Source organism: Cryphonectria parasitica (genome assembly GCF_011745365.1).
Source record: "Cryphonectria parasitica EP155 unplaced genomic scaffold M406scaffold_3, whole genome shotgun sequence".
NCBI classification, from domain to species: Eukaryota; Fungi; Ascomycota; class Sordariomycetes; order Diaporthales; family Cryphonectriaceae; genus Cryphonectria; species Cryphonectria parasitica.
Window position 1 is genome coordinate 3,451,259 of NW_024468911.1, and position 19,430 is coordinate 3,470,688.

General features: G+C 55.7%; 7 protein-coding genes across 7 annotated transcripts; 4 read left to right on the forward strand and 3 right to left on the reverse strand.

The window, feature by feature from the left end:
• Positions 1-1,876: 1,876 nt before the first annotated feature.
• On the forward strand, positions 1,877-2,071 carry M406DRAFT_244120 (uncharacterized protein; the record flags this gene model as incomplete). Its single annotated transcript, XM_040916246.1, has 1 exon — positions 1,877-2,071. A coding segment is annotated over one exon (195 nt), but the record flags the coding sequence as incomplete, so codon positions are not given.
• Positions 2,072-2,474: 403 nt separating this feature from the next.
• Positions 2,475-3,847, forward strand: M406DRAFT_253386 (uncharacterized protein; the record flags this gene model as incomplete). The annotated part of the gene is made up of 4 exons (XM_040916897.1): positions 2,475-2,693; positions 2,773-3,006; positions 3,188-3,421; positions 3,476-3,847. 4 exons carry the CDS (start codon positions 2,475-2,477, stop codon positions 3,845-3,847), a joined length of 1,059 nt encoding a protein of 352 aa, XP_040778606.1.
• Positions 3,848-5,358: 1,511 nt separating this feature from the next.
• M406DRAFT_224824 (uncharacterized protein) lies at positions 5,359-5,601 on the reverse strand (the record flags this gene model as incomplete). The annotated part of the gene is made up of 1 exon (XM_040915697.1): positions 5,359-5,601. A coding segment is annotated over one exon (243 nt), but the record flags the coding sequence as incomplete, so codon positions are not given.
• A 1,709-nt stretch (positions 5,602-7,310) lies between these two features.
• M406DRAFT_61479 (uncharacterized protein) lies at positions 7,311-12,181 on the forward strand (the record flags this gene model as incomplete). The annotated part of the gene is made up of 5 exons (XM_040924739.1): positions 7,311-9,573; positions 9,639-10,714; positions 10,802-11,044; positions 11,207-11,280; positions 11,368-12,181. 5 exons carry the CDS (start codon positions 7,311-7,313, stop codon positions 12,179-12,181), a joined length of 4,470 nt encoding a protein of 1,489 aa, XP_040778608.1.
• Positions 12,182-12,612: 431 nt separating this feature from the next.
• Positions 12,613-13,877, reverse strand: M406DRAFT_345544 (gated mechanosensitive channel; the record flags this gene model as incomplete). Its single annotated transcript, XM_040922096.1, has 4 exons — positions 12,613-12,859; positions 12,958-13,106; positions 13,290-13,486; positions 13,729-13,877. 4 exons carry the CDS (start codon positions 13,875-13,877, stop codon positions 12,779-12,781), a joined length of 576 nt encoding a protein of 191 aa, XP_040778609.1. The 3' UTR covers positions 12,613-12,778.
• A 1,315-nt stretch (positions 13,878-15,192) lies between these two features.
• On the forward strand, positions 15,193-16,938 carry M406DRAFT_345545 (uncharacterized protein; the record flags this gene model as incomplete). The annotated part of the gene is made up of 3 exons (XM_040922097.1): positions 15,193-15,753; positions 15,863-16,567; positions 16,929-16,938. Exons 1-3 carry the CDS (start codon positions 15,533-15,535, stop codon positions 16,936-16,938), a joined length of 936 nt encoding a protein of 311 aa, XP_040778610.1. The 5' UTR covers positions 15,193-15,532.
• M406DRAFT_345546 (Vps36-domain-containing protein) lies at positions 16,901-19,183 on the reverse strand. The gene is made up of 3 exons (XM_040922098.1): positions 18,979-19,183; positions 18,732-18,867; positions 16,901-18,661 (listed from the first exon to the last, which is right to left on the reverse strand). Exons 1-3 carry the CDS (start codon positions 19,077-19,079, stop codon positions 16,949-16,951), a joined length of 1,950 nt encoding a protein of 649 aa, XP_040778611.1. The 5' UTR covers positions 19,080-19,183; the 3' UTR covers positions 16,901-16,948.
• Between the last annotated feature and the right edge of the window lie 247 nt (positions 19,184-19,430).

Sequence of the window (19,430 nt, forward strand, 5' to 3'; positions counted from 1 at the left end):
CCATGTTCGCAAAAAGCAAACGTTGTGAGTGTAAATAATCGTCACCGTAAAATTCTCACCTTCTACAGAGCAATTCCTTTGTTACGCCTTCTTTGGCTGCCAAATGATAGCCTCGTCGTCTTAAATCTGCCCGGTGTAAGTTCGCGATGAGCCTTGTGGAGGCGCAGGTGGAAAGTTGGAAAGTTGGACTGCCGCTATGGTGGCTTTGTGAGATGAAACCATGCCAAGGTGGACTCAGCGGCTCAGCTACAGCGGGAGCCAGGGGGGTTCAGCCAAAGGCGGCCCAGGGTGGAGCGGGACCGTCTTAGCTCAATAACACAGCACAGCAGCCCAGCAGCAATGCATACTTATGCAGTGTACTAATGTGCCTGTGTGGTCAATATCTGGCGGGGAAAGTGGGACAGGCGGATGGATCAGGTGGCACACGGACAACCACTCAGCCCAAGGTTGCTGGGGCGGCCATGTCGTCGCCAGATCAGGCGTGCGCTGGTTCTCTCCTTTCAGTGACACCTTTCTTCTCTCTCGCGTCCCATCTTGTACTGCCCTGCGCAGCTTTACAGACACCGAAAAGAAAGACAATTGAAAATTAACAGACCAAGTACAGGCGCTGAGGGAGAAGGCCGTCGTCTCCTGGTGCGAGCTCGAGCTCGACTACCCTGGGTTTGGGGACATCGCCGTGCGGTGCGACACTAACTGGGTAGCTCGTTGCCACGGAGCTGCCACGCAGCCGTCATAAAGAGCTGTCCAGTCCTACGGCCTAGTCCTAAAGGTAGATCTAGGCCCGACCGCTTCTACGTCCGGCGAGAGCTGGCTCGAGCCCCAGAGGAGGAAGAGACGGGGAGGGGAAGAAGGACGATCCTCCGCTTTAGGCCAGCATGTATAGCATTGCGGCCCTCGACCCCTTCGTTCCTAGGTCCTCCTCCGGTGTTCTTTCGGTGCTCACTCGAAGCCTGCAAGGTGAGCCTTCACTGGTTTTTTTCTTCGTTTCGGTAGCACTACCCTTGGGAAGACGTCTCGTGGCCTTCAGGCCCCTTTTTGTAGCAGTGACTCCACTGCTGCTGCCTCTGTTGTACTTGCCATACGGGACCGTGTCGTGCCTCGAATCTTAGTTTGTCATCCGAGACTCGAACCGGGTTCAAGGAAAGAAAGAAAGAAAAAGGCTGGCAACCCGTCACAGGCGCCCAGAGGAGACCCAAGATTTCACAAAACTTGTCCTCGATATACTCGATCTAATGTCGATGCGAGGGCTGTGAGGCGGCTGCGAGAGCCTGATCTGTTATTATACATCATCTCCCATCTGAATCCCCCCCCCCCGGCCTCATTACCTGCTTTTTAGCTTGTATCTGGGAGCACGACGTCTACTACTATAATCTCATTTTATCTTTTCGAGACTTCCATTCCGTCTGAACCTTCACCTCTATTCTCACGTCTTCAAGTCGTCCCCAGGCGTCAGCTCCAACATCAGTTTCACTCACCTCCTTCACCCCCAATCCACCCTGGTGCGTAGCCCAGACTAATCATGCAATCAAATGGAAGGCTCGACTCGCCGCGTTCCCCCGAACCCTGGCAGGACCGTACTTGGCACCTGAATCAGTTAATCCCACTGGGCGGGAGCGGGGATCGCGAGGCAGTAGCGGCGGCGGCGGCAGCAGCAGCAGAAGAAGATCAAGAAGATCTCGCCGTCTATTTCAGGCTCCTATCGTTGCGCCCCCCAGATCTCAACCCAGTGTTACCTCAGCTAGTTGCAAACCAACCACCTCAACGCGTACCGTTTCTTGACCAGACATTTCTTGACGAGATGGAAGACTTCGTTCCCCAGCCAGACCAGTCTGCAGAGGCCGAGATGGACACCCTAGACGCCGTGGACGCGTGCTTTGTATCTAATGAAACAAAGTCTACATGCCGTGCACTAGTGCTCTCGATCTTTCCAGACATTGACCCTGACCACCTCGACGTCCTTTGCGAGGAGCGGCAGTGGTCTTCAAGTGGCGTCCTCGAGCACATCCTAAACCAGCAGGAGGACGGCATCCAGTATCCCACGGCTCTGAAGGCCAACCTCAAGAGAAAGCGCGGAGATGAGTATGACGTCCAGAGACAGGAGAACACCGCCAAGAGGTGGGATAACGAGTGGCGCAGAAATGAGCGTAGGGAACAGTCGTACTTCAAGACAAGGTGCGCCTCGACCTGGCTTCGACTTTTTACTTCCCCTTTTGTGGAATCAATGTGCCACCCCGTACTGACTTTTGCGCAGCAACGCCATCTTGACACAGGCTTTTCCACAGTTGTATATGGACGACATGCGGAAGTACATGGATCAGCATGGCAAGCTTCTCTTTCCCACCTTTCTCGGCCTGTCCAGAGCCGTGGCCGAGTGGGATGACCAGAACCCCCCTTTCCAGAAGAAGAAGACTAGGGTCTGCAGACACGCTCGTTGCCCCTCAGACGAGGAGATCAAGCTCCGCATCCAAGCAGCTATGTCTGGGGGCGAGCGGGAGGCGCTGGAGGAGTTCCGTGCCGCCCGCGCCCTCCAGGCGAGAGAGGCTGCAGAGGCGGAAACAAAGAGGCGCAAGGAGCAGGAGGAGATAGACAACTTCGAGACGGCAAAGGGCGAGGGAAACATCGCCGACTGTGGATGCTGCTACGTCGAGCACGCACTTAACAGGATGGTGCACTGCGATGGCGAAGAGCTACACGTGAGTGGTCTCCAGTTTTCACTGACGCACCGATCGTTTTGTCTGACTTGCACTAATTGATCTGGCTTATGATCTACAGTGGTTTTGTCGTGATTGCGCCCGTATGATGGCCGAGACACAGATAGGCCTTGGCAAGCACACGTTGGCTTGTATGTCCACCGATGGCTGCTCAGGCCAGTTCCCGTCTCATCAACGGGAGATCTTTCTCGACGCCCACTCATTAACGGCACTGGACCGTATCGAGCAAGAGGCCTCTCTCCGAGATGCTGGTATTGAAAACCTCGAGACATGCCCGTTCTGTCCATTTGCGATGGTTAGTAGCCTCCAGCGGGCCTAAGATCCCATTTATCAAGCTTTCCCCTTTCCTCCTTTCTTCTCTCTCCCCTCCATCCCTCCGTCCTCCCCCCCCCCCCCCCCACACCCTCCCTCTCTCTCTTTCCCCAAGTTTCTTATGTTGTTCTTTCTCTATCATGATTGACTCTAACACATCGTAGGAATACCCACCCTTGGAGGAGGACAAAGAGTTCCGATGCCTGATGCCTGAGTGCAAGGTGGTGAGCTGTCGGGCCTGTCGACAAGAGACTCACATCCCAAAGACTTGCGAAGAGGCAGCTCTTGAGCGAGGCCATTCAGCTCGCCACGCGATAGAGGAGGCCATGTCAGCAGCCTTGATACGGACATGCAATAAATGCGCAACACCTTTTATCAAGGAAAACGGCTGCAACAAGGTGGGCATAGGAACAGCCACAGTCTTGGATGATTATATTACTGACAGTTGCTAGATGACCTGCACAAAATGCCGCAACATCCAGTGTTACACTTGTTCCAAATCCTGTGATTATACACACTTCAATGACACTGCACGAGGGGGCAGAGTTGGTCAGTGTCCCCTCTTTGACAAGGAGGGGACTGATGTCCGTCATGCTGAGGAGGTGAAGATTGCCGAGCAGGAAGCCCGCATGAAAGTTCTTGAGGACAATACAGACGTGGATGCTGCATTCTTGGAAATCAAGACCTCTGAAAGAGTCCAAAAGGATGAGCAACAACGACTGACAAATGGTAAGTCTCCCCTGGCAGAGTATGGGGGCGGGTGGGAAATGGACATTGTGAGTCTTGATGGCTGCTGTACTAACACCCATCTCAGATGCATATAGGCATCACCCTGTTGTGGATGCTGGCCAGAGAGCAGGGATACGCCAGCGCATGCAGCAGGCGATGCATGAACGTAGACGGGCGTTTCGGGCTCAGCGATTAGCCGCTAGAGACGCACATGTTGCGGCCGCACAGCCTTTCCCAGCACCGTTCCACGAGGCGCCCCCGGCACCGCTGCAACCGCTTCCACCCCCAGCAGGTGCAGCTTTTCCTCCACGACAGAATCCAGCAGCACCGCCCGTGCCATTACCTGGACGGCAGGCTCCGCTTCCCAAGCTAGACGACGTTGTCCCTGCAGCTGCCCGGCCTGGGTGGGCAGCCTGGAATGGCATGGTGCCAAGGCTGGATGAAGCCATCGCGAATGTTGCCCCTGGTGTTCGACAAAGTATGCCGTTTTACGCACCACCTCCCGGTCGAGGCCCGCACGGAGTCGCTAATGAGTACCCTCATAGGGCTGAGAGGGTTGGGCCGCAGGACGAGCCGCTAAACAATCCCCCCGCATGGCTAGGTGCCAACGCATTCGCCCCGCCGCCACTTCCTATGGAGGCAGGTTACATACTGGCCAACCACCCAAGTCTGGTCCCTTTCTTTGATCACAACGCCCCCATGAACTTTCCTGGTATGCCGGCCGCGGCAAACCCGCCACGTGAACGGCAAGCACAGAGCCCGGCTCAGCCAGTACCTCAACTAAATCCGCCATACAACCCAGAAGCAGTGGCCGATCCCGCGCAGAGAGCGTACTATGGCCAGATCAGTATGCTTCAGGGTGCTCTCCCGATGATTGACCTCACTGGGGAGGATGCCGGTAATGGTGCTGCTAATGATGCTGCGGGAAGAGGGCTCCAGGGCGGTAATATGCAGAACCTGGATTTTAACGCGCTTGTGTCGCTTGGAGATGATGCAGAACTAACCCTACGGGAATTTCTCGAGAATGGTGGCCTGCTTTGATTTCTTTGACACTTCCGAGCTCATCCAAGTGAGTCGGGCGGGGTGGCGGTTCTGCGAGTGTGCGTCAAGGTTCCGATCTGAGGCGTGCTTCACGAATTATGATAACAGGATACCCAGCATTATCTGTTTGTTTCTTGCTACTTACATGGCACAGCATTTATTGCCGCTTGCATCTTGGTCTAAGCGGTCCTTCAGAAAAGCTTGGGCGGCGAAAAGATCTTTCAATTATGCGGCCAAGGAGTCACGGAGGGAATGTACGATGGATGGCATGGCGGGTAGCATGATTTTCATTTGCGGTACAGGAGTAATTCATAATGCATTATCTTCGAATCGGCGAGGGAAGGTGTCAAGATCATGACCCTTGCTGTGAAAACTACCGTGGCGGTCCTGGCCCCTGGGTCAGCTGAACGAACATGATGGGGCACTCTTGTCCTTGGGCAGTGGTTACTTGGTTTCCTCTTCAAGTTGCTGGATGTGGCCGCTGCAATGTAACTTCCTCCCCAAGCACCTGCTGCTGACGGGGGTTCCCTTGGTGAAACTTTTTACCACAGCTACAGGCGTCCCTTCACCTGGTCTTTCCGAACCTCTCGTGCCACTTCCCCCTGGCAGCGGTCGCAGGTGCACCGGCTCTCTCGGCCTCGGGGACGAGCTCCACCACCTCGTGCACGGTGGCGACTGCGTCGAGGCTGCCTTGATCTGTGGCCTGCAAGAGGATGAGGGCGTTGGATGTATTCTTTTGCCGAAGCGACCAGGTCCTGTCGTCTGGTGTCTTGAGCAGGCCTGCTGCTTCGGTTGGCTGGAGGCGGAGCGTGGGCGGGGTCTCAGATTCCAGGAGGGTGAGGAGCTCGGGCGGGAGCTCGAGGAGCCTGTAGCTTTGGTCCGACGGGTTGTGGTTGAGGGGAACACTGGTGGTGGAGGAGGAGGAGGAGGAGGGCATGATGAAGAAGATGATGATGATCACTTTTTGTTATAAGGGTATCATTATGGCAGTTGAAAGAGTAAGTATGTAATCAATAGTACATGGTCAATAAATAGATGGTTAGTGGCCCTCGAGCTCGGCAGACTCCGATCCACGGGGGCAAGACCCGCGCTAATCAGATCACAGCCGCGGTGGTCCCTGTCGACAGGGATCTACGCGCCTGGGGTGGCTGGTGGGGTTCTTCTGTTTACACTCTGCGGCGCCTGACAACAAGAGGTGAGTGAGGTGCTGGTATCGACGGTTTTCTCTCGATCCACACCGCCTCTCTCTCTCCCCCCCCAGCACCCAGAACATGGTCTTGACACACTTCCAAGGTTTCCAGCCAGGCCCAGGTTCCAAGGGTTTCCCACCTGTCGTCCACTGTCCAACGTCTCAACGTTCACTGTCTACTTTTTACAGTTCCTTTTTTTCCACACGCGCACAAGAAGGCCCAGAAAGGTTCCACCTTGCATTGAGATCGGAAATCTGACACGCCTTTTGCTGACTGGCATTGTTGTGGTCTCTTGACCCGCCCCTGCCCGCAAGCCTGCCAGCCCAGCCCAGTTCGATTTTCATGGGCCAAAACATTGAGCATTGGTCACACATCACATCATCGGCACAAGCTGTGGTTTACCAGCCCACCTGTTGTTGTAATTGCTGGTCTGGTCTGTTCCGAATCTGTGTGTCCTTGTAACTTCCTTCGTACACACACTTCCTCGACCCCTCTGTACAAGAACGATCTCGGGGGAATACTGATTCCTCCCCTCTACCTCCTACTTCCTCGCCGACTGCAGCTTCTCACGTCGTAACAGTCTCCTCGGTCCTGTTTCTGTTTCTTGTACAATCATTTTGCCCCGCCTCTGGACCCTTGTCCCACGGTTGTTTCGACGTCCAATTCCCTTCTTTTTTTTTCCCCCCCCCTTCCCCCCCCTTCCCCCCCCCCAAACCTCTTCTTCACACATTAATATCGTCGCACGCGACCTTTCGTCACACACAGCCACACACGTGTGGCATTCCCACTGCAGCGCAATACTCGCTTCTGCCCCGACAGTCTGAGCCTGACGTGACGGGGGCTGGCCGACTGCAGCTCGATTTTGACCTGTCCCACCAGACCGCAGGCCTGGCCTGGCAATGCACCGTTAATCGACTGCCACTCTGTCGCGCATCGGCTGGACCACACGACCTTGCTGCACCTCAGGTTTCACTGCAGGTTCCCGCAGCACAGGAGCGCACGCCTATTGGACAGTCTGGTGCGAATCTTGTTTTCGTCCAGAGTCGCGCTGTTCTGTCATCCCGTCCTGTTTGTTCTCAACAGAAACGTTTCTGCCTCCTTCGAGTCGCACACCCGCCACACACGCACACACACACGCATACATACACACACACAGCCCTCGACCGATTCATCTGAACCTTTTCCCCGGCCCGCCGCCCTCGACCACCTTTCACGGCCCCATCCGAGTCAGCACAGCTTGCTGATCCGCCATATCATACCTGCCCACTGCTTGGCCCCTCCCGAGAAGAAGAGGAAGAAGACCATGCTCCAGGCCCGCTGAGCGACCATGGTTCGAGTTACCGAGGAGCTGGCACTGGCGCCCGAGAGCGTCAACCTCTACTACACAAATGACCCTCAGCTGGGCCACCTTCCCATCCTGGTCTTCCACGGCGCGTCCACCACCGCCAACTTCACCCAGAACAGCTCGCGCATACAGATACATGTCTTCACCCCGGCCGGCTTCCAGTCCTTCCCACGACTCACCGTCTCTCCGAACTCTCCCTTCTACTCGGTTGTCAGCCGCCTGCCGCGCGAGTTCCAAGGAGACGAGGTGTACAGAGGCCTCGCCTTTGGCCTCTTCAAGTATTTCACCGAGCTGCCCGACGCCGTCAGGAGCCTGCTGAGGAAGCAATATCCCAACTCGGCGGGACACAGGCCAGGCTCAGGCCCTGCCCTATTCGGTGAACAGCATGCAGCTGATCTTGCCAAGGCCATGGTCAAGTCTGAGAACACAGCCGACATTATTCAGATATTATCAGGCGCCCTGCAGACCCAGCACATTAGTAACGTCGATATAGACCTCGTCCTCCCCCCAGGATCCATAATACCGCTCAATTATGACGAGCTCGAGGACGTGCCCGACGATGATGACGACTTACTCGACCCGACCCTGAGGCAGTATGGCATGTACGCATCATTAGTGAAGCTGTGGGGCGAGCCTGTGTTCTTGCCGACCTCGAAATTACGCAGGGCACCTTCGAAACCGACCTCGCTGAACCGGGGCAAGTCTTTCTCCAAAGACCAGAAGGAAGAGCTCCGAGTAAAACTGGTGGAGCTTGTCGAGACGGAGGAGCGCTATGTGGCCAAGGTGGAAGAGCTGGTACAGGTCATCGCAGCGGACTTTCGACAATGTGCCAAAAATCGCCCATCCGACAGCATGAGTCCGACCGAGGAGGAAGTGGACAGGCTGTTTCCCAGATCGGCCGACAGTATCCTGGAGCTCAACTCAGCATTCATGCACGAACTCCGCAGGGCTCTGGACGAGACGGAGGGAGGAGACGCGGTGAACCACGTGGACGCCTCCCAAGGGAGTGTCTCTCGGGCAGGCGGCTCTGCCAAGGCCAAGGATCCAAGCGGTGCGCTTTCCGTGGCCCGGCTGTTTTTGGAGTGGTTTCCAAAGTTCACAGATAGCTACCAGGACTATATCCGAGCGAGCCAGAACTTCCCTCATCTCCTGAATGGCTTCCTCGACAAGCAATCCAGCTTCCGGCAGAGAGTGGCGCAGAAGGGCGACCAGACGATCCGATCAATATTAATCGAACCGGTCCAGCGATTACCTCGATACAGCCTGCTCATTGACCAGATTGTGGGATGCCTGCCGATCACGCACCCTGCCTTGCAGCTTATGCTCAAGGCCAGGGACATTATTACCAACATATGTTCGATGGACGAGCCGCTGGTGGATAAACCTCACGTCACGAACCGTCTCCGGAACATGATCGAGGCCTGGCCTCTCGACCTCGAACCACAAGGTCGCCTGGTGCTGGCCGTCGACTTCGCCGAGCTGGCCCCGCCGTACTGCTCGGAGATACCCCAGTTGGGAGGACAGGATGCGAACGGCATACTATTGCTTTTCTCCGACTGTGTGGTCATGGTCAGGAAGAAGTCGAGTTCGAGCCCGACCGGCAGGGAGCTGGTCAGAGAGATCGATAAACCGTCTCCAGCCGGGCTTCTTGCATCAATGACCAATGCAGCAGGTGGACCGGGGTCATATGATCTTGTCTTTACGGGATGGCATTTTCTTGCTGATGTCCGATTCACCGAGTCAGAGGATGGTCATCTGCTGTGGATGACGTCCACCAAAGAGATGAAGGCAGCACATACCAGCGACTTTGGGATCGGTAGGGCTGTCACGTCGAACTGCTTCGTCCTGCAGGAGGCCTTTGAGGGAAAGGCTGGCAAGTTGAGCGAGGACATTGTCAAAGCCCGTGTCGAAGGTCGTTTCTCGGAAAAGGAGCGCGAGTCTCCAACGTGGACGCTGAGATCCGTGAAGATGCCCGACAACCTCCTGGGCATGCACGCTGCGGTGTTTCAGGAGGCAGCAGAGCAGCTCGTCGGAGGCCGCAGAGAACCTGCACCGATCCGCATCGTGGTCGACAACGAGAAGGGCACTAAGGGACACCCGGTCGGACACTACGGTGTCGAGATCGTAACTGAGGTCAGGGGTGGCGACTTGAGACGTGTAAGGATGACCACGCTTGGTCTGCACGGCAAGCAGTATACGGACGATGTGGCCCTAGAAGATTTCGTACCCACACTGTCCAGACGAAGTAGGTCGCTCTCCGTGTGTCCACCTTCCCTCAACTTGAACAGCCGCTGACCATGAACACAACAGTCATTCAATTGCTGAGCACTCAATTTAACGTTGCCAATCTCCACATCACCCCTGCATTAGTATCTTATTATACAAAGATCGGACGAAGTCTCAACTTCAACGCGTCAAGGGCGGAAAAGACGAGATCGCTGTTCAGCACGTCTCCCGTCAAGATGCTGTCGAGCTTCCTCGGTGGCAGCACGCCTGATATTACCTCGACGAGCCCTGGACCTAAGCAAAAAGAGCTCCTGCTCAGTCCGCCTCCAAACATCAGCCGGGCAGCAGTATCCAAAGAGTCCCTAGTGAGCTCCATCAGGAGCCGTACCAGCCAGGACAATGTCCCGATCGGTTTTGAGGAGGACCGGCCTGAGAACCCGCTGGTTCGTCTCGAGCAGACCTTCACCGGATATGTCGCATGCCTGCAGTCTCGCAAGGGTCATTTCACGGCGCGTCTGCTGATGAATAGGTCCTCGGTCGACGAACTTGTGGTCAACGACCTGTACAATCGACTCATGGAAAGCCCATATGACCTGGAGGCTTCTTCTGATGTCACCTCGGAGACCATCTTTGTGGCCTTTGAAAAGTTCGTACGCATTGCGTGGCAAGAACAGATGGGAGATGTGATGTCGCCTAGACACCTCAATCTTCTCCTGGAGCGAGCAGGCCGCAGGGTACCAGGTGAATTCGGCGACTTTGTACGGTTCCTCTTCAATGAGATGGCACCTCAGAACCGCAGGGCATTCACGGCCCTCATCAAGCTACTTGCAAGCTTACTCGAAGGATGCGGCAACGACGGCGACCGCGGGGCGCTGACTCTTGCCTTTGCCGAGCTCTTGGTCGACGACGGAAGCGCCCATAACTATATCAACCTGCTCGACAGGCTTGTCGAAGACTGTGATCGCATCTTCGAGGACCCTATTGCCATGCTCACCAGTTTCTCCGACCGCAGCTCTGCTCACGGGTCCTGGAACTCGAGGACACGGGACTACAAACCAGGGACCGGGTCTCTCAACTCCAACACTTCGTCGCTGAGGAGAAAATTTGGATTTGACAATCTCCTGCGGTCCAATAGCAAAAACGACGGGGATCGCTCTTCAGTATGGCGCACCTTGAGCAAGCACGGGCGAAACCCGGCGACTGGAGAGAGCTCGAGCCTGGGCAGATCTGGAATCGGCCGATCGCAGTCCATCGAGACAGGCGCCTCTTCGATGCCGAACAAGCTGAGACGGCCAGCCTCACGCGATAGGCCGCGTGTTGCTGGTGCGTTTGATGACTTGAGCACCCGTCCGCAGAGCGTACATCGACCGTGTAGCTCACACCGGCTCGAGACGATCGGCGAGCCAGACGTTGAGGTCATTGAACCGCCTAAGCCACCCAAGAAGAAGCGCCGCAGCTCCCTGTCTGACCTCAAAAACCTCATGGAGACGGTCACTCTGGACGATGACCAACCGTCGCCTTTTGAAGCGCCATCGCCTTTTGAAGCGCCAGCACCTCTGTATTCAGTGGCCCCCCGGCACGCGCCGCCACCTGTTGATCCGCCCGTACCTCTCAATATCACAAAAAAGACACCTACGCCGGTCCCTGAGAAGGTGGTCACCCCGGAGGAAGAACAACCAACTCTACCTTTAAACATCGCCAAGCAAACATCGGAAAAGTTCAACTCGTCACCTCGCATCCCTGTTCCTGCAACTTCGAAGATTCCTAAAAGCTTATCGCCGAAGGGGCAAACGACACCACCGCCAACGACCAGACTCCCGATGACGCCTCAGACGACTCGGAGCCTACGGTCTCCCCGGCCGAAGATCACTGCTGCAGGCGAGCCTCTGCAACACATCTTTGCCACTCCCCAGGTCCCCTCTCCCGGCGGTTCAATCAGAGTACGGAAGCACGCAAAGACATTGTCAACGTCAAGTATACCGTCCCTGAAGCCTACTCGACTTCCCCTAGCTGGTGCCTTTACGCCCACGGCCCCTCCTGAGGTCAACAAGTCGGCTGTGAAGTCCCCGACTGGGAAACTGCGATTGCAATCGCCGCAGAAGCTCAGAGAGCGGCTGCAGACGGAGAAGAAGGCTGTGGAAGATGTCGACTCCAGCCTCAAGTCGGAGCTCTCGCGCATCTCGGCAGACATGGCCCGCGTAAACACGATGTTGCCTCGCTCCAACACACAAGACGTCCGCAAGCTCTCGGCATCGGTCAAGGCACTGGAGGACCGGATCCCAGATGTGCTGCGAGAGCTAGACGAGCGGCAGAAGACCATCCAGGAGGACATGGAGGCGACGGTCAAGGCAAGCGAGGCCAAGGTGAAGGCAATCGACCAGCTGTACAAGGAGGCGACGGCCGAAAACGAGCTGCTGTACGAGAAGTTCAATACGGAACTGGGCAAGATCGTCAAGGCGATCCGCGGCAAAGGCCGCGAGGACAGGGAGGAGCTCATCACGAAACTCAAGGACACGAGCGAGGAGACGGCCTACGTCAAGAAGGAGAACGCAAGACTCAGGAGGGAGATTGTGAGCCTCAGGGCGCTGCTGAAGGGCAGCGGAAGCAGGCGGGAGTCATCGGAGTGAAAAGGGGGCTGCTTGAGGTCGTGGGGACTTTCCATCAGCGGCGTTGCACAGCGTTATTTTTTCCCCCCCATTATTCCTCTTCTTCTTTTTTTCTTTTTCTTTCACTCTTCCCCGGGGGATATAAAGAGGATTGGTTGTACACACATGATATCACGGGAGTTTTTCTACCGCTGTCCCCCCACCTATTGCTCTCTGAGAGAGGAAACGGGACCGGCTCAAGGGGGTCTTTTTCCCTTCTTCTTCTTCTGAACACACATTTTCTGTACATATAATGTTTACCTTCGTCAGGAGGGCGGGGATGGAATTGGCGGGAGAGAAATGGATGCATCCGATTGCAGACGAATGATGTTGGATTATACATGTAGAACATGTGGACATGTGAAATAGGAGATTCGAATCATGACAAATCGAGATATGCATGCAGTCTTTGGGGAAAAAATAAACAATGCTAGCTTCTACCCGCTATGCTCAACATGATGGTGAAGTATGGAATGGCGTATCTGTGTCTCTCCGCCGCGCCCACCTTGATCCTAGAGTGTAGACCTACGCACTCGAGTCCCTACATGCTATAGGCCACTATAAACCCAGCTGATGCCGTCACGGTGACAGGAGGCTCTGGACCTGCACACGATTCTCTCGTCCATCCAGCCAACTGGTGCAATTCACACATCTCATTGCCTGGGGAGATCGGATAGGTTTTGTCTCCAGGTTAGCAGAGCAGAACAGACTTTACAGTAGATAAAGGCAGTGAGGCAAAGGGGCGAGACAACGCGCACCTTTTCGTTGATATGCTTCTTGCAGTACGGGCACTTGACCGTGCGCTTGACGATGGGATCGCTGCTGAGGTATTCGTAGAAGCTGGCGAGGCTGTACAGGGCCAGGCCCAGGCCGATGAAGTTGATTGTTTTGTTGAGGAAGACGCCGTCTGTGCAGGAGGCGAGACAAAACGAACGGGTCGGGTGTGTCAGCCAGTCGTACTTGGGCCTTTGCTTAATTGTTCTTGGACTCTGTAGAACAGCATGCTCCCGTTCCCTTGCCAAGAGAAGGAGAGGAGGGGGGGGGGGGGGGAGCGGGAGGTCTCAGGCATGAAACCAGAACAGAGACTCACAAGCCATGATGACGGCTCCATCGTCCTGGGCCTGCTCGATGGTGTTGTACCCGCCCCAGCGCAGGTAGTTGGGGCCAGGCTGCAGGACGGCGAACTTGAGGTCCAGATTGGCATTGAGCGGCAGGATAACGGACAGTGGTGGTAGGAGAATATCAGAAACAAAGGATGTCACGACTGTGGTGAAGGCTTGGGCGAGGCTGCAAGGTGTTAATAGTCTTGTCTCTGGGTTTGAAGTGGGGAGGAGCAGGGGGGCGGGTGATGATAATGATGCTGTCTCTTTGGTGAACGGAGATTCCCTCTTCCTCCCCCCCCCCCCCCCGGCCTCCTCCCACTCGCTTCTCAACAGTATCGCAAATTAAGACAACTCGTCTTTGCTGATCTCTTTCAAAAATCAAAGAGAGAGAGAGAGAAAGAAAAACAATACCTTGACATAACTCACATTAGACCAAAGGCGATTTCGAGAATATTTCCTTGGGTGGCAAAGTCCATGAAACCATCGATCATGCGGCGTGTCTTGCGAGTGCCATACTCGATAAGAGACTCCTCTTCCTGGACGTCAATGAGCCGTGGAAGACTTATCCTGCTCATGATGATAATGGAGAGGGATAGAGAGAGAAAGAAAAAGGAGAGGAAAATCAAATCAAAGAAACAGAGAGGAAGCACAACGCTGGGAAGAGGAAGGGAAATACACGATCAGAGTGTCTGGACTATGGGCTGTACTGAATGTTTGGTGAAAAAAGAAACTTGAGATGCTGGTCAATGTAAATGAGTGAGAGGGGGAAGAGAGCCAGAGAGAAACAGAGAGCGCTTGTTCGGTCAAGACACAAGCGATCGTCGAGCACGTCGACAAGAGATCAAGATATTTTAAGCCAATCAACCACGTTGTCCGCGAATCTTTCAAGGGTCCTTCCTGGAGAGGAAGAGGGGATCGATAATCTGCACTACAGCACTATCTCGGCAGACTTGTGGATCGCTTCAGCGGTTTCGCGGCCCCTCTGAACAACTCAGCAATGATCAGCCTTGCATCGATATTTCATCAGGCGGGCAAGTGCCGGGATATCGTGGCCTCGCACGGTTTCACAAAAGAAACAGAATCAAAAGTAGAGACTAGATAAAAGTGAACAGCTGCAACAAAGAGTTTTAAAAGTGCTAGTTAATTCTGAGCATAGAGATTGGCGCTTGACCTCTCTATCTATCTGCCTTTGCGCGCTGGGGTATATTTATCATTATCAATTGACCCTCACTTGATCAGATGTTTTCGAGTCAGTCACTCAATTTTGACTGTTGGTGACAGACGGTGTGTGTAGTAGGAATCAATGCTCGCTCGTCCTCCGGCGGCGGCGGCGGCGCAGATTCATGCACGCACGCAAGGACGTGGTTTGTTGGCATCAAGAATGGCCCACCTGGCCCCTCAAAAAAAAAAAAAAAAAAGAAAAAAGTGAGACATTGAGAAAAGTGAGCATGTGAAGATAGAGAGAGGAGAATTTACCTAAACCTGGAAGTCGAAAGAAATACAGAAAAAGCGAGAGAAGGAGAAGGAGATGGGGGAGAAAGGCAAACCAATTGCGGCACGAATACTAAAAAGTCATAGTACACACACACACACCCAGCAACTAAAAGTGGTCGATAAGCTGAGGACGAATGAGTGAGTATCTGAAAAAGATGACGGCCCGCCCTTGGTGATTCCCCAGAGTTTGGGGGACCCTACATACCAACCCCCCTGCTAAATGGTCCCGGCGCGCCCTATCAGACCCCCGAGAACCCGCTTGTGTCAATCGGTCTGCCTCCGACTTCGGGTGGAACCTAGTGAGCACATCGTACGTCTGCTTGGAAATTTCCATGCCGGCGGCTTTCACCTCTTTCCTTCTTCTTTCACCCCGTTCATCATCTTTCTATTTCTCTCCCTCCTCCTCCTCCTCCTCTTCTTCTTCATCCACTGTGCCTTGCGATGATAATAGCAGCTCCTGACCTGCCATCGCAACTTGTTCTTGGCCTTCCTCTCTGTTCTTGTGCAAGGCAGAAATCAATTTCTCGATTCCGTCGTGAATTGGCCTAGCATGGATAAGACGTGAAGAAAGAGTATTTTTACTTTTTTTTCTCTCCTCCCCTCTCACTTCGTCGTTCGTTCGAACATTATCTATACGTGACTCCCTCCCACAACCTCATTTCGTCTCGCGTGTACCAGAGGTCTTCTTGCCCCCTCACTCGTTGGCGTTTGCATCTCTACAGGAGACGAGGCCAAGATGCGAGACCAAGATAATGGCAAGCCGGGCGGTCCGGTCTCCCAGCTGGAGGCCAAAGCACCCCTCCCGCTTCCCAAACCCTCGCTCGAGGGGAAGGAAGCCGTCTCCAAGACCGAGTCGAAGTGGAACACCAAGAACCTCCTCCTGCGCCTGGCAGCAGATGTCGCGAGCGCATCGGCGGCGGCATCGCTGGTCGCGCCTCTGATCTCCATCATCGACCGGTGAGCTGTCCCTCCTCCACTTTTTGCCCCTTCCCCTCGAGGCCAGGCTCGTCATGATGTCTGTGTGTGCGTGTGTCTGCACTCGTACTGACACGCAATCTGTTGCCAGCTCGATCATGGAAAATGCATCTGGCCGTACCCCTCTGTTCACCTCGGTCCGCAACTCCCTCGGCTCCCTCATCCTGCGTCCCCACACGATGCTCTTCTCGAAGCCCGTGGCACTCATTTTTGCCGTCTACGGCGGCACGTACCTTACCGCCAACACCCTTGACACCACCACCTCGACTGTGACGAACAGACCCGCGGCCCACGTCACCTCGGGCACGGCCAAGTTCGCCGCCTCATCTACGGCCAACATTGTCATGGGCGTCTACAAGGACCAGGTCTACGCGCGCATGTTCGGCCCCGTCGGCCAGGCCGTGCGCAGGGTCCCCGCCGCAAGCTACGCCCTGTTCACCGCCCGCGACTGCATTACCATCTTCGCCAGCTTCAACGTTCCCGTCCTCCTCGGCCCAGCCGTCGGCGCCTACATGGGCGATGAGCTCCGCAAAAGGGTCAGCGGCCAGACTGTCGTCCAGTTCGCGGCCCCGGCCCTCGTCCAAGTCCTCTCGACCCCCGTCCACCTCCTCGGCCTCGACCTGTACAACCGGCCCAGGTGCGAAAGAACGGGCCTTCCAGCCTGGGGCGAGCGATGGGCCCAAGTCAGGAAGAACTGGTCCGTCTCTGTCCTGGCAAGGTTGTGCAGGATTATCCCTGCGTATGGTGTGGGCGGCGTGGTGAACGCAAAGGTGCGGCGGAGCCTGATGGAGAGCCTGTAAGAGAGAAACAAGGAAATTCCGGACTTCTGTCTTGCTTTTCTCCTGTCTTCTTTTTTTCTGCTCTTCCTCTTATCGTTTTCTTCTCCCTCCCTCTTCGTCTTCTTCTTTTCCGGTTCACATAACGAGTGTACACAATGGCAAGGATAGATAAGGCAAAGGCGCATGGTAGTTTTTTTCTTCTTGTTCTTGTTCTTCTTCTTCTTATATCCGGGCAACGGCGTTCTGGCATAGCATTTCTGTCAATACCCGCGGACATCTCCCAATCTGCATGATCTGTACGAGTATAGAGCATTTAGACAATAGACGTCACGAACGGCACGTAATGAATTCTTCTGGTTCTCTTTGATTTTGGGACAGGATGACGTAGGCTGGTTGCGTTAGATGAAGCCACTCTCCCTCAGGGCCTTGTAGATCTGCCTCTGTGCCTCCTGCGCCTCCGTCTTCTTGCGCCCCCTCCCCTCGCCAGTATCGATAAAGTTCTCCCAGAACTTCAGGCCCTCGATGCCCTCCTCGCGGCACAGCACGCCCCGCTCCTCGGCCATCTCCAGCTCCTCCTCGGCCACGCCGATGCTCCAGCCAAACCTCTCGGCGACGTCCCGCGAGGTCACGCCCCGCCCAAACTCCTGCCAGTCCCACGGCACCTCCTTGTCGGGCGGTATGCTGTGCAGATCCTGCATCCAGCCCAGCAGCGCCTTGATGGTCGTCTCGTCCGTCCGGTCCTTGCCCTGCACGACCATGACGCCGCTCTTGAACGTACGCAGCCGCACGGGGAGCCTGAGCTCCTCCCACAGCCGCGCCGCCTTCTCGAAGTCCATGGGGCTGACGAGCTCGACGCCGCCGCGCGCCCGGTTGAACATGGCCCAGAGATCGACGAGGCTGATGATCCCGCCGGCCTTGCGCAGCACGCCCCTCGCGTCGTCCGTCAGAAACTCGGCCAGGTTGCGTGACAGCTCGGACAGGTAGAGTGACTCGTTGCTGCTGCCCGCAATGTCCTTGGTGGTGACCAGGCCCAGCTGCGTCGCCGACTCTGCCAGGACCGCGCTCGCTTCTGACGAGACGCCGCCACTGCCGCCGCCTGTCTGCCGCGAGAAGCTTTCTGCCAGAGCAACGATCTCCTTGGCAGATGCCATCAGCGCCTCGAGATCCTCAAATGCCGAGCCGATGACCAGCTCATTGTTCTTGCGCAGCTCCAGTCCGCGCTGCTCCAGACCAGCGATGCCCACCGTCTTCTTCCTCGGCTGCAGGGGACCGGTGGACCCTGGGTTTGCGTCCACGGCCAATAGGTTGGAGCTGGGTACGGGCGGCGCGCCCTGCAGGAGCCACTTGCGCTGTGTGATGGCGCCCTTGAGGCGTTCGTAGAGGATCTTCTCACCCCCTCCTCGGAATGAGATTTTGACGCTCTCAGGATTGTCCATGGCGGACAGGGCACCGTAGCTCAGAACCGGGCCAGGGGAGTCGGTTCGGTCTTGGGTCGGGGTTGACTGCGCAGGACGGCCCAGCCCGGGCGGCACATCGTGGGAGATCAACGGCGCGCCACATATCTCGCAGGACAGTAGGGACGGGTGGTTTAGGAATGTGCACCGGGGACATTGAAACGAGGCATCCGGATCCGACGACGTCTTGGGTGGGCTGCTCTCTCTTGCATCTGGAGAATTACTGTCCCCGGCTATCAGCCCGTTGTTGTTGTTCCCAGACAGTCCCCTGGGCCGCAGTGGCAACGGGGCCACGACTACCTGTCTGCTTGTAGCATTGCTGATGGCCGCCTTCAGCACGTGCGTCAGTGCTGGCTTGATCCCGCAGGCCAGACATGGCGGGAGAGGAGTATGCGCATTTGCCGTTGCAGGGTCAAAGTTGGACGGCACGGGGTTCGAGAAGCTGCATATCGTGCAGACCCAGGTTGCTGTGCCCGCTGCGGGCGACGGATCGGCTGCCGCAGGGCGCCGAGGGCTATCTGATCGTGAGACTGGAGAAGCAGTACCGTTCCTCGGCGAACCGCCGTTGGGGACAGCTGGCGATCTTGACTGTAAGGACGCGCGCTTGGTCGGCTTTGGGATCAGGGTGACCTTGGCCGATGACTTGAAGAAACCAGCCTGTATTGGAAGGATAAATCAGCATGGCTGGTCACGAGAGGTAGCCGGGTGGGCGGTATTGTAATCTTACGTAGAATTCATATCGCTCCACGTCCTTCAAGTCCAGAGCTAGCGAGTGCTTTCTGGGATCGGCTTTGTCCACATAGCAGATGCGATGGGAAGTCAGATAGACCTGTCCATTCTGCTGGTTGGGAAGCTTGTATTTTCTGCAATAGTCAGCCAGGCCAGTTCCATCCTCTCTCGAAGCCTATATTCAGAGAACCCAACAACACAACGGCAAATCAGTCAGTCAGTCCACGAAAGAGGCAACAACTAACCCCTCGTACAATCCCACATTATCTTGGACAAACAGGAGGACTTCGTCTGGGAGATAGGCTGGCCGTAGGGCAGTGGTGAGGTCGAGCTGCTTTAGAAACATCCGTCATATCTATTTGAAGAGAATTATCTCCTAACATTGAGAAGTGAAGAATGGAAGTTTTGGGAGGGGGGGCCAGTGTTCAGAGGCCGCTGGGGTCATTAACCTCGCAGGGGGAAGGGACTCTCTAACTCTCGCTGGGTTACGAGTGATGTCAGGACCCCCCATGCGCATACAATAGTATGAATGATAGTGAACTTATGAACCAAACGGGGCCCTATCACCTATCCACCCCCCTTGCCCCCCTTTCCCCCTCTTCTGATTCACTATCGGAAGGTGATGAGCACGCTAGTCAAAAAGGGAATGGGGCCAATCGCCAACAGCGGCGCACCGGAAATCAGAAAAGGACCGCTG